Source organism: Sus scrofa, chromosome 9, assembly GCF_054392235.1.
Source record: "Sus scrofa isolate SSC_HxYL_T2T_F1_AM1 chromosome 9, Sscrofa_HxYL_maternal_Yorkshire_Landrace_v2.0, whole genome shotgun sequence".
Taxonomy (NCBI): Eukaryota; Metazoa; Chordata; class Mammalia; order Artiodactyla; family Suidae; genus Sus; species Sus scrofa.
The window spans coordinates 141,445,662-141,458,894 of record NC_139391.1 but is presented as its reverse complement, the minus strand read 5'-3'; the positions used below and the strand labels follow the sequence as shown (position 1 = coordinate 141,458,894).

Here is a 13,233-nt window from a genome sequence, read left to right as displayed (position 1 = left end):
AATCTGGCCACACTGTTTAGACAAGGTTGACTTAAATTAGGTTTTTAGGTGACTTGTCTTCTGAATAGAGGTCTCGGTGGCGTCTGGAGTGCTTGTCACAGAGAGGGGGCAGCGGGTCAGTGGGTGACCGGGCCCGAGGCCGGCCTGGGCGCAGGGAACACCGGGTGCTTGTTACTCCGCAGGGCCTCGTGCCATCCCAGACACGCCTGGAGCGCCGTCTTGGGGCGGCTGTCCCCGCCCCCCCGGCCCCGCCCTCGAAATAGGTGGGGTGGCACAGTTTCTTGGTCTACACTGTCTCAGTGCCCGTGGGTCTGACTTCAGTCAGATGGGCCACCCCAACATTCGTGTTAGGAGTGGGTAGGAACCTCGCAGTTCAGTGTAAGGAAGCCTTCCAGACGAGACACTTCAGTAATTTACGTCAACTTGGACACGCTGGCTTAGAGGACGCTGCTGAGGAATTCACGGCAAAGCAGCGAGAGGGGACGCGTGTGCTGACATCGAGCGTGGGGGTCGGCAGTGACGGTGGGGACCTGGTGAGCTGGCCCAGGCCTGGGCAGGTCTCGGCACCGACGAGGCCCACAGGCCCCTGTGTGCGGAGATGGGAACACAAGATAACAGTGGCGTCCAGGCCAGGCACCGGGGTGCTCAGGGGGCCCACATGGGCCGGGCAGTTTACGGCCTCGCCTCTTCCTGCCCAGGTGGCTGTCAGAGGAAAGGAGTACCTCGAGTCAGCCACCAGCTGTGGCGTAGGTCGCAGATGCAGCTCAGATCTGGTGTGGCTGTGGCTGTGGCCGAGGCTGGCAGCTGCAGCTCCAGTTTGACCCCCAGCCTGGAAACTTCCATATGCCTCAAGTGTGGTGTAGAAACGAAACGTTCAATAAACTTGATTGCGTTGAGTTAAATGCTGATAAACAAAAACATAATTACGTCTCACACAAGGTAGGAAAAGCATTTGCAGCAAACACTTGGTGTCTTAGCAAACAAAGAGCTCATCCTGGAGGAATTAAGAAATAGACTGACATCTCTGGGGGACCAAGGACCTCAGGCCGGGGCTCCCCTGACTTCGAGCCCTGGTTCTGTGCTTCCTTGTCCATGCGTCCTCCCAGCCGGCCTGCAGGGTCTGCAGCCCATTTTACAGATGAGCCAACTGACTCAGCAAGTCCAGCCCGGGGCCCCAAACCCTTAGCTGGGTCTGGGGCTCCTTCACAGAGGCCTTGGTATAAAGCTCTTGCTCTAGTCCAGCTGGCTTGTCCAAGGAGAGTCACAGGGAGAGAGACAAAGGGCTGAGAGGCACATGGAGAAGTGGTTCGCTTTGGTGTTAAAGATTTGCTTGCAGAAACCTCAGGATTAGGCCCCCGCCTGCCTCTGGGATTAGCAGGAAAAAATTCTACAACGGTCACCTGGCGCAGTGCTGGCTGCCTGGGCTGTTAGCAGTTCTCTATTTCGGGTGGAAGGGTCAAAAGTGTGAACTTGTCCTTTTGACTCAAAGAAGGAAAGAAAAGAACAAAAAAAAGCATATGACTTTGGACCTAGCCCTTCCAGGTCTGGGGTCCTAAGTGAATAATCAGGAGTGTGGACCAGATGTTAGGTCCAGAGGCGTTTGCCGATGTATTTACGCTCTCTGACATCTGCAGCTGACTGCAGGCGTTTCCGAGGGTAGTTTAGAACGTGAAACGATATTTACCACGGTTTGAAAATAATAATGTTGGAGTTCCCATCATGGCGCAGTGGTTAACGAATCCGACTGGAAACCATGAGGTTGTGGGTTCGATCCCTGCCTTGCTCACTGGGTTAAGGATCTGGCATTGCCGTGAGCTGTGGTGTAGGTCACAGACACGGCTCGGATCCTGCATAGCTGTGGCTGTGGTGTAGGCCGGTGGCTACAGCTCCGATTGGACCCCTAGCCTGGGAACCTCCATATGCTGCAGGAGTGGCCCTAGAAAAGGCAAAAAGACCAAAAAAAAAAAAAGAAAAGAAAAGAATAATGTCTTGTGATGTTAACCGGGGAAAGAAACCCAAAACACAAAATGATATGATTTCATATTTTTCCCCATACGATTTCAGGGGTGTCCAGCTGTGCATCATAAAGGGTGCATCACAGGTCCAGAAGCCTGTGGCCTTACCCCACTCTCACGGAACTTTGGCTAATTTTCATTTTGCATCTGCTCTGTGTGGCCAGTAGGGTGTAAATGAAAGAAGCCGTGTCACATGTCTGCTTGATGGAGTACGCCCGAGTCAGGACAGGGCTGATGGGGTTGTTTGTTGCCATGGAAAATATCAGAAAGATACTGCGGGACCTGCCACGTTTATGGTTCCGTTTCTTATCTGCATCCTCCGTAACCCTCGCGTGATTCAAGTGTGACACAGACACTCTCCATAAATCATTCACACAGTACGTACACATACACGCTCTGGGTGTGTGGGTTTTTTCCTCTGAAATTAAACAGACCAAAAACTGATCGGATGGCTTCCCGGTGAGAGAGGAGAGGTTCCCGCCAGTTTGCGTCTTCATCCTCTCCTTTAGCGTTTCGATTTTCCCAACTTGCGAGCATCGCAGCTGTAATTATCGAATCCGAGAGAAAGCGCTTCCTTGTGCCCGAGAGGACTGAGACTGTGTTCGGTTTTCCCCGATTTCCTAGAGGAAGGGGATGTGGGGGCGCCGGTCCTCCTGGACTCTCTCTATGGGCAGGGCCTCTCCCTCTGCCCCCGCCCCCTCCCGTCTACCCGCCCCTCCCACGCTTGGGCAGGAGAAGCCCCTTGCTGGGAGGGGTTCAGGCGGTAAAGGGCCTTGACGTGAATGTGCTTTTCTGGACCCTCTTTGGGCAGCTTGGGGGGCAGCCTGGGGGCCCTGGAGCCCGGCTACCTGCGTTCCCACCCAGGGCTGCCCATTAGTACTCGGCGATCAAGAGTGGACGTACCTTTAGTGGGCACTTACCTTAGTAGGTACCCGGGGGTGAGGTTGCTGACAGCAACCACTGCACGTGTGTCAGTTTTTATCAGTCGCAGTAGATTTCCCATGCAAAACTCATCCTTTTCAATTTCACTTTTTTGCTGCACCCGTGGCAGATGGAAGTTCCTGGGCCGGGATCCGGGCCGCAGCTGCAGAATTGCACCACAGCAGGGGCAACAGCAGATCCTTAACCTACTGTGCCAGGCCAGGGGTTGAACCTGCACCTGAAAAGCCACCTGAGCTGCCGCAGAGACAGTGCCGGTTCCTTAACCTGCTGTGTCACAGTTGGAACTCCCAGAAATTAAACTTTTGACGCAGTTCTAAAACCTTTCTTAATACAGAGGTAATACATGTGTGTTATAAAAATACGCATAGAATTATAATCTGTATTTTTACATTTTAAAATTCTGAAATTTGGAGTTCCCATTGTGGTGCAGTAGAAATGAATCCAAACAGTATCCATGAGGATTCGAGTTCGATCTCTGGCCTTGCTCAGTGGGTTGGGAATCTGGCGTTGCTGTGGCTGTGGTGTAGGCCGGAAGCTATAGCTCCGATTCAACGCCTAGCCTGGGAACCTCCATATTCTGTGGGTGCGGCCCTAAAGAGCAAATAGAATAGACTAGAATAGAACAGAACAGAATAGAATAGAAAAATTTTACATTATAAAATGATAAAAATTATAAAAACTTCAAGTTTTTTAAATCTGTTAGAGAATTTCTCCACCCCAATTAATCACTGCTAATATTTTACTATAATCCTGTAATTATTTTAAAGGCTTGTTTTCTTTTTCCAAATTTTAATGTCTCTTTCATTGGCTTGATTTTAGTCCCATGAAAATGGTTGTTTTTTTTTTTTTTTTTTTTTTTGGAGTTGTGGGCCTGGTTGTAATATTGCTCTTTTCACTTTGGCTGAAAAGTTTTGCTGTCACCCTGATGTCTAAAGAAATGCCACTGAAGAGTTGCCGTTGTGGCTCAGTGGGTTAAGAACCTGACACAGTGTTCATGAAGATGCAGGTTTGATCCCTGGCTTCACTCAGTGGGTTAAGGATCTGGCATTGCATAGGTCATAGATGTTGCTCGGATCCCACGTTGCTGTAGCTGTGGTGTAGGCGGCAGCTACAGCTCTGATTCAACCCCTAGCCATATGTAGCAGGTGTGGCCCTAAAAAGGAAAAAAAAAAAAAAAAAGCTACTGAGTTCCCAATGCCTTGTGGAGGGTACAGTTATAAAAGGGCATTTCCGTAACAGGTGACAGACCTCTCAGGGCTCGAGTCAGTAATCTTTATAGAAAAATGCATACGCTCCATGGAATATGCTAATTATTTGTATTCATTGCCTAAGTCTTGTGGTTGACAATAATTCTGTTGGAATTGCTATTCAGGGAAAGCAATTTAGGCCAAAAAACAGGAGTAACTTTCTTCTAACTTTCTTGCCAAGCAGGCTGTACCTTTTCATGATTAACTCTCCTTATACAGTGTATTTTCAGCAGCTGTCATCCAAACCTACAAAGTCAGTAAATTTGAAGAAATTGGGGAGGAAAAGACCGGCCTGGGGGGGGGCGGTGGATGTGACAGATGTGAAGTGCTCCTTTTGACCAGCGCCTCTGTGCACCTGTCTCCTCAGGACCAGGTGGAGCAGACATCCCCTCACCATCCTCGAGATCTGGCAGGACCTGGCTTCCCAGCGCAGCCCGACCGGCTCGCCCCTCACCAAGGTAAGGGCCGCATCGCAGAGCGGCCTGACACAGGCGCCCCGACTCGCTCCTGCTTTGCAGTGACGCCGGGGCTTCGTGTTCCAAGAAGCTCTTCTTGGCACTCATGTAAGGAGATGCTGACCGTAGCTCTTCCTCTCCCCTTTAAGGAAAGCAGATGCTGTAAAGGGAGCTACTTGGTGACGCTGTCTGCGTGTAGTTTCTTTCAATGAACAGCCTCAGTGGGCAAAACTTCAGAATCGATTTCAAGTGAATTATCCTGGGATTCACCTCAAAGGCATCTCGAGGGCTCCCCCACAGTGGGATCGCCTTGATTTTGGCGTTCTTGTGTTTGCACTTAAACTGGTTGAGTGTGTATGTGCCTTGGCGTCTCTCTTGCTGCGATTCCTTCTATTCCTTCTCGCTAATTTCGGCTGGGCTCGCCATGGGGAAGCAGGGAGGGTATTAGATGGATACCAGGGTTGTAGCTTAGGTCCAGTACGTAAGCTTAGATGCAGGATGGGACCTGCACGGAGCTGGCGTGATCAGGAGGTGGAACGGGGAACGGACATGGGGCTGGTGGTTTGGATTCTTTGAGAGTGTATCAGACGTGGTAGGGTTTAGAGCTGGTGGGAGTTAGAATAACCCAATTTTCTTCATTGCCGAATGCGAGAGGGAGAGAGAGGATGCAATTCAGCGAAAATAAAGCCTGGGAGCTGACCAAGACTGGGACCAGGTGTTACTGGCCGTCCTCCCCGAAAGAATTCCGAGAAGTCGTATTTCCAACCAAGATAAGCAGGTGGTGAGGGGGTGTGGGCCTGCGAACCGTAAGCAGACAGCGGGGCCTGCTGGCGCCCGTTCGCCTCCACGGGGCCACTTGCACAAGGCGAGCTGAAACCTTGGGGACTCGGACATTGGGGCTGTGTGTTCAATGCGTGGTTAAGTGAAACGCGTGGTTACCTAGTCAGGGTGAGAGGAGTGGGTAATGGCCTGAGGCTGCATTAGGAAAAAATGTACTTGGTTATGTATTTAGCATCTTCGGCGCAGCTAAAATATTGATCATAACTGTGTCAATATTTGTGTTTTGTGTGTAAAAGCTGAGGCTCCTCATGTGTCACTCTTGCTTCATCTTGATTAAAAAAAAATGTACCTTTTTAGAGAGTGATGGTGGGCAGCTTCGCACACGGGGGATGAGGGGTCTGTGAGAAATCACCACGCTTCCCTCCCCTTCCTTTAGGTTTAGATGTGAACCTAAAACTGCATCTTCAGAAAGGAATTATCTAAAGAAAAGGGGGGGGGGTCCCATCTGAAAGAAGTAATAGCCTAGAAACTACCTAAGAAAGCCAAGAATATGTCTTCTGTTCCTTGTGAGTTAAACATTGCGTAACATGATGGCAAATACAACCCTGTGAGTGCAGACAGCACTCGAAAGTTTTTGGTAGAGGAGCTCCCGTTGTGGCTCAGCAGGTTAGGAACCCGGCACAGTGTCTGTGGGGATGTGGGTTTCATCTCTGGCCTCACTCAGAGGGTTAAGGATCCGGTGTTGCCGTGAACTGTGTTATAGGTCACAGATGTGACTCAGATCTGGCGTTGCTGTGGCTGCGGGTAGGCCGGCAGGTGCAGCTGTAAAAGAAAAAAAAAGTTTGGGCAGAGAATTCTGAAGAAATAAAGGAGAGTTGAAAGAGGAAAACAAAATATATTGACCCGGAGAAAGACCAGCTTTTAATAAAGGAAGAAGAGTCTGAAAGTAATGGGGTTAGTGAGCAATACTGGCTCCTAAAAAGGTTCAGAGAGTTTTGCAGATGAGCGTCAGGGAACCTTCAAAAGACACCTGATTTCTCTTTTATGCAAATGGTTGGTGAGGGACAAATGCTCTTCCGCTTATTCTATAATATTTCGTAGCTTCGTGAAAGACAGTCAGGAAATCCAAATATAGGCAAATATTTCACGTATTAACTGACATCCAAAAAGTCTGTGTAAAGCATGAATAAATCAAGTTAGCAGTTTATCTTAAATAAAACACAAAACAAACAAAGGCTCTGACCAGGCTGGGTTTATGATAGTAACACAAGGATTCTTCAGGGCATTGGACTCTGAACACATTTAACGCATGAAAAGATGAAAGGGAAAACAAGCATCATCTCACCAGAGACAGCGAGAGCAGTTAAACAGTTCTCCACTCTTGCACCACAAAACGAACCAGAACAACCCAACCCTTCCTGAGGCAGGACGGCTCTTCCTGCAGCCACATCCCTAGAAACTGATTGTAAGTTGACAACATTCAACCAAAAATGCTTTTTAATGCACCTGACTCACTGAACCTCGTAGCTTAGCCCAGACCACCTGAAAGGTTTTGAGAAGAGTTACACGAGCCTCCGGGGGGCAAAATCTAACACAAACCTGTTTTATGATGAAGTGTGGACTGTCTCAGTTCTTTATTGAACGCCACACCAAAGTGACAAGCAGTGTGGTTGGGTCCAGAACGGCTTCAGGTTGCTGGGTGTCTCCCCTGCGAACGTGGGCCTGCCTGAGAGCCACGGCCTGCTCACGGCCCAGCGTCACGACAGAGGATGGACCACATCGGAAGAGGTTGCCATCCAGAATTCCAAGTGTGGTTTCTACGGAATGCGAATCACTTTCTCACTGTGGTCAAAGAGTCCTAAGTGGAACTGTCATTAAGTCAGGAACTGTCTGTACTGAGAAGAAACCTCGGTAACCTCTGTAACCTGTTCCAAGTCTGTTTGTCAAAGATGTTTGGCCCTCGGCCTCCACGATGGGAGCTCTTAGCATCATGTCCCTGAAAGTCAGAGGACACACAGGAAGGCCTGCTGTCACTAGAGGTCTTTGCCAGGGTTGTAAAACAAACACAACAGCAGACATGCCAACACCAAAAGGAAAAAATGAGAGTGGTGCCTCTTTGCAAATGGTGTTATTATCCCAATAGAAAAGCCATTTAAAATAAATGGGTTTTTCAAACTGGTAGGTAAGTGACATCAGCAGATAAAGTTTAATAGTATCCGTGTAACAGAAAACAACAGGAAGTGTCATGCAAACAGAAATCCCACGTCTAGGAGTTCCCTGGTGGCTCAGCAGGTTAAAGATCGGGCACTGTCACTGCCCTGGCTCAAGTTGCCACTGTGGCTTTGATTCCCCCCGTCCCAGAGCTTCCTCATGCCACGGGTGTGGCCAGGGAGACAGCAAGAAGTCCCACTATGATAATAACAAAAAATTAGAAGGTATCTAGGAGTAAATTCAACCAGATTACCTAAGTTCTAAGACGTTAGTAAAATACATAAAAAAGACCTGAATACGCGGAGGGTTGTCCCTGGATGGTAAGTCAGAAGACGTGGATAGTGAAGAGGTCAGGTCTTCCCACATTTATCTTTAATGCACTTGCGACCAAGTTTCAGAGCATTTGGTGTGACTTCCGGACAAGCGAAGACTCAGGAACAGCCAGATAGAGTTGAAGATGAGCTGGGCGGAGGGAGGGCCGGCAGCGAGGCCTCCTGTGGGCGTCACAGTTGATTCAAGGACAGACGGATGTCCCATGCAGAGCCCCACACAGTTGCAGAAACTCAGGGCGACACGGAGAAGTCGTGGCGGGGCTCTGAGGCTGGGGCGTCGGGGGGTGGGGGCCACTGGATCCTCCCTCCTGTGCACCATCCACAGTCATCAGTTTCAGTTCAGTTAATCACTAAGTGGAAGACAAATGTTTCTGCTTTTTTTCCATTCATAAGAATTAATGGGTAGTGAGACTCTTTATACCCACAGGCTGAAAAGGAACTTTTTTTTTTTTGGTCTTTCTGCTATTTCTTTGGGCCACTCCCGTGGAATGTGGAGGTTCCCAGGCTATGGGTCGAATCGGAGCCGTAGCCACCGGCCTACGCCAGAGCCACAGCAGCGCAGGATCCGAGCCGCATCTGCAACCTACACCACAGCTCATGGCAACGCCGGATCATTAACCCACTGAGCAAGGGCAGGGACCGAACCCGCAACCTCATGGTTCCTAGTCGGATTCATTAACCACTGCGCCACGACGGGAACTCCTTTTTTTTTTTTTTTTTTTTTTTTTTAAATGGCCACACTTCTGGCATATGCAAGTTCCTGGGCTAGGGATTGAATCACATCCTTGCAATTCATTGCAGCAGACTGGGGATTGGACCCGTGCCTCTGCAGCAACCTGAGCTGCTGCAGTTAGAGGCTTAACTGGCTGTGCCCCAGCGGGAACTCTGAGAAGGAACTATGAAACTAAGATTTAGCACCACCATAAGGGAAAAACGATGTGTGAGGACACTGTAAGCAGACTGCGTGCAAACCTGACAGCGTCTGAAACCCTGAGAGGCAGCCTCAACCGGGGGAAAATATTTGCAGTGTGTGAGTATCCTCAGCTTACTTTAAAAAATCCTATGCCTAAGAGAAACTCTCCAATAGAAAAGCCGGCCCGAAGCCCAGCGGGCACTGTGTGGGAATGGACAGTGAGCCGTGTTTGTGTCTGACGTTGGATGCTCCTTTCACGTGGCAGCTGTGGGAGCGGCCTGCGCTGGGGCTGGAGGGAGCTTTGCTCTGAGGTCTGTGGTGCGGAGCAGCAAGGCAGGTGGCCCTTTCAAGTGCATCCAGGGGCCCCTTGCTCGGTGCTCCTTCCGCACCCTCGCAGCCCTGCGTGTCCCTGGAAGCAGGCCGGGGTTTGCAGCCCTCTGTCCGGCAGTGCTGGGTGGGGTGGCTCTGCCCCCTCCAGGGCTGCGTCTGCACAGCCTGTGGGACTCTGCAGTTCACTGTGCTGGGCCCTCCTGCCTCCCTCAGCGTTCCCTTTGTCCATCTCCCAGCCAGCTCACCACACGGCTTCTTCTTGACAAGATGCCTTGGGACACATGACAGCACTTGGCAAAGTCAGAGAGCTGTGTCTTCCTCTAACAGGTGCTCCGACCCGAGGCCTTAGGTGTCCGTGATGTGTTTAATTTAGGGTTGGCTGGTCCTTTGCAAGGGACTTGATGTTTAGAGTAAAGGGTTTGCTGTGACTTTCCTTGACCTGTTCCTTCTCTCTGGCAAAGAGGATTAACTACTCTTGTTTCTGATAGCTCATTCCTAGTGTAAGCAGCTTATTTTTGTGTGACAGGTGCAAAGATGCTTCGGACATTCCCAAGCGGCATGCTGCAGGAGGCATGCATCTTCCTTGCTGCGGGTGGTTTTTTAATGGAATTTCTCTCGACAATATTTAAAAAATACTTTTTATTGGAGTGAAGTATACCTAATATAAAATTTACCATTTTAAACCATTTTTAAGTGTACATTTCAGTGGCATTCTTTACCTTCCCAGTGTTGTGCAAATGTCCCCACTATCTAATTTTTAAAAAATTATCAGGAGTTCCCACTGCGGCTCAGCGGATTAAGAATCTGACATTGTCTCTGTAAGGATGTGAGTTCGATCCCTGGCCTCACTTGGTGGGTTAAGGATTCAGCATTGCCGAAAGCCGCAGAGTAGATCGAAGCTTCAGCTTGGGTCCAGGGTTGCCATGACTGGCGTAGGCTACAGCTGCAGCTCTGATTCCATCCCTAGCCTGGAGACTTCCTTGTGCTGCAGATGTGGCCATAAAAAGAAAAAAAAAAGAAAGAAAAAATGTTTAAAAATCATCACCCCAAACGCTCTGTACCTGCTAAGAAGTCATCCCCCGACACTGCTTGTAGCCTCTGTTCTACTCTGTCCTGGTGACTTTGCCTTTGCTGGGCACCTCGTGTGAGTGACCTCATCCAGCATCGTCCCTTGGTGGCCGGCTTAGCATGGCAGGGTTCCTTATGCGTCAGGATGTCGCCGTCTCTGTAGCTGAGTGATACTTTGTGTACCTCTTGTCTGTCAGCCTGCCTTTGCTTTGCCTCCTCCTTGTGGCAGTTGTGAATAACGCTGCCATGAACGTGGGTGTGCAAATACCTGTTCCAGCCTCTGCTTTCAGCTCCTCTGGGTGTATACTTAGACTTGCTTAACAGTATGGGAATTTTATATTTAGCTTTTTCTTGACAGTATTTCTGCAATGCGTGCTTTCAGAGAAATGTGGGTTTTGGAAGTGAGGCCTTTTCTCAGTTTCACTTGTGTCTGATCGTTCTTGCTTAGCGCGGAAGCTGGTCCAGCTCTGTCTCCCAGCAGCGTCTGCAGAGCAGAGATGCCCCAAGGAGCGGGGTGGTTTGAAATCCGCGCTGGAAAGTCACTGTCCGTGGGCTGTGTTCTCCTTGGGGCCAGGGCTGTGTGTGCACTGCACAAAGCCTCCTGAGATGTGTTCAGAAGATTGCCCATGACCCCTGGGGCCGGGAATCTTGGAAACTCGGTCTGTCTGTGACTCTGAGGAGACTCTGAAATTCAGCACTTGACTCCCTGAACTGAGGTGTGTCTTCCAGGCTCTGGGCCTCCAGTGGGCTCGTCCCCCCTGCACGGCCACGGCTCTTTGCTGCTTTGGCTGCTTCTCTTGCTTTCCTTCTTTCCCTTCCTTTTCTTTGCTTTTCTCTTTTTCTTTTTCTTTCGAGGGCCGCACCCGCGGCATGTGGAGGTTCCCAGGCTAGGGGTTGAATCGGAGCTGTAGCTGCCGGTCTACACCACAGCCACAGAAATTCAGGATCTGAGCCGTGTCTGCGACCTACACCACAGCTCACAGCCACGCCGGGTCCTTTGCCCACTGAGCAGGGCCGGGCATCGTACCCACGTCCTCATGGATGCTAGTCAGATTCGTTACCACTGAGCCACGATCGCAGCTCCCTCTTGGTTTCTTTAGGCCAAAGGTTTTGATTATTGGTATCAGTTTGAATGTGCAGAACTACGTTTGGTGGGATGCTTTTTTTAGTTTTCTTCGAGGAACAGTGCAAGTGGAAGAAAACAGATGTGAAATGAGGTAGTTTTGGAAAACCCAGTATCTCCTTGAACCGTCTGTGCCAAGTAGAAAAGACCAAAATTAGAAAAGAGTGTTGTTTCCCAGAGGTGGTGGGAAGCCCCCCGAGAGGGTTTTGTCTTGGTCCCTCCCCTTCGGGGAGCTGCTCTGCTGTCGCCGGAGGCGGGGTGGCGGGTTTGGGGCTGGCGGCCTCTCCTCTCCTGCGCTGTGACGGTGGGGCCTGTGCGTCGCCACCTCGTGGTTTAGACTCTTTGTCCGTAGACACCCCCGTGCGTGATTACTGTGAAAATGCGTGATGACGATGCGGACGGGGTACCTCGGGGTCCTATGCTGAAAATCCTCCTGCAGGTCCTGGTTTTTCATTTAGTCAAAAAGCCACGGGTGGGGAGCCCAGGCAGAGCGGCTCAGGACTTGCCCAGAAGTCCCGGAGAGGTCACGCGGGGTCGAAATTGGAATCAAGCCAAGTCGCCGCACCTTCGCATTTTTGTTTTTTTGTGGGGTTTTTTCTGGCCCACACCTGTGGCGTACGGAAGTTCCCCAGGCCAGGGACTGAACCTGCATCACAGCAGCCACCTGAGCCACAGCAGTGACAACGCTGGATCGTCAACAGCGAGGCCACCAGCCCCCCGCTTCACATTTTGGGATAAGGGAGGGAAACAGCCAGCCCCCATCTGTACCTATCTGTACGCAAAAACCACCTGCTACCTTGGGAATCGGGTTCTTCCCCTTTCTTCTGAGCTGATGCCTTTCCTGGAGGCAGAGGCCACGTCTGAGTATCTGGAAGGTTCTGCTGTCCACATCTGTGTCTTAGAGATACTTGGGTAACGCAGTGTGAAACACCATGTCACTGATACACTTGTGGGCTCCACAAGGGTCCTGAGTTCCTGCCTCTACCTCCCACGTGGGAGGGTGTGGGGGCTCTGGTCCCCTTGGCGAGGTGTCAGGAGCATCTGGCGGAGGGATGGTACATGAGAGGGCATGGAAGTCAACCGAGAGGCCCACGCGGCTTCCTCTGGGGTTTTTGGACCAAGCTTGCCTCCTGGCTCATTGGCGGCCCCTCACCCAGTTGACTGTTTCCTGTGTGATACCTGAGAGTATCTGTGATGTTACACTCATCGTATGCACACACACACACACACACACACACACACACACACACACACACACGGACCTTTTCATCCAGGGGGTATAAACCCCTTTTAGAAGTGGCAGGGCACAACGCTGACACCATTCCTTCTTTGTTTTGGTCCATGCCCACGGCAAGTGGAAGTTCCCGGCCAAGGATTGAACCCAAGCCACAGCAATGACAATGCAGACTCCTTAACTGCTAGGCTACCAGGGAACTCCTGGCTCCTTCATTATTAAGATCTGTGGTGAGTGAGTATCTTTAGATTTTGCCCTTAGGCAGGAAACCAGGATACCCTGTCTCCCGAAGTCTAATGTCTTTCTTCCCCGATGTTACCCTTCACCTAAATTATTTTATTTTTTTAAACTGCAGTTAACCAGCCATTCCAGGTAAATATCTTTTTGGAATGTGCTATTTTTCTGATAGAGTTTTAAACTCGGTCCCCAAAGGGAGATGGCAGGATTTCCAGTGAGGCTCGGTAGCCCTCTGACCTTGGGGCTGCGGCTCTAGGAAGTAACTCCGCCGGGTTACGGTGTCGCTTGTGTGAACACGGCTAATAGGAGCTCATATTAAACACCCCCTGTGACCTAATCCCCCTCC

The 13,233-nt window shown here is 50.4% G+C and overlaps 1 protein-coding gene across 22 annotated transcripts in view; it reads left to right on the top strand.

Annotated features, from left to right (window-relative positions):
• Positions 1–13,233, top strand: part of GRB10 (growth factor receptor bound protein 10) — a 160,258-nt gene that overhangs the window by 69,382 nt on the left and 77,643 nt on the right. For 17 of the 22 annotated variants that reach the window (XR_014814226.1, XR_014814228.1, XM_084974058.1 and 14 more), the window contains 1 exon segment: positions 4,572–4,662. The exons of the other annotated variants lie outside the window; for them this stretch is intronic. Coding sequence is in view for 12 of the 17 variants with exons in the window: in XM_084974058.1 (XP_084830184.1) it covers positions 4,572–4,662 (91 nt within the window). In the remaining 5 variants the exon portion in view is untranslated. 22 annotated transcript variants of the gene reach the window in all.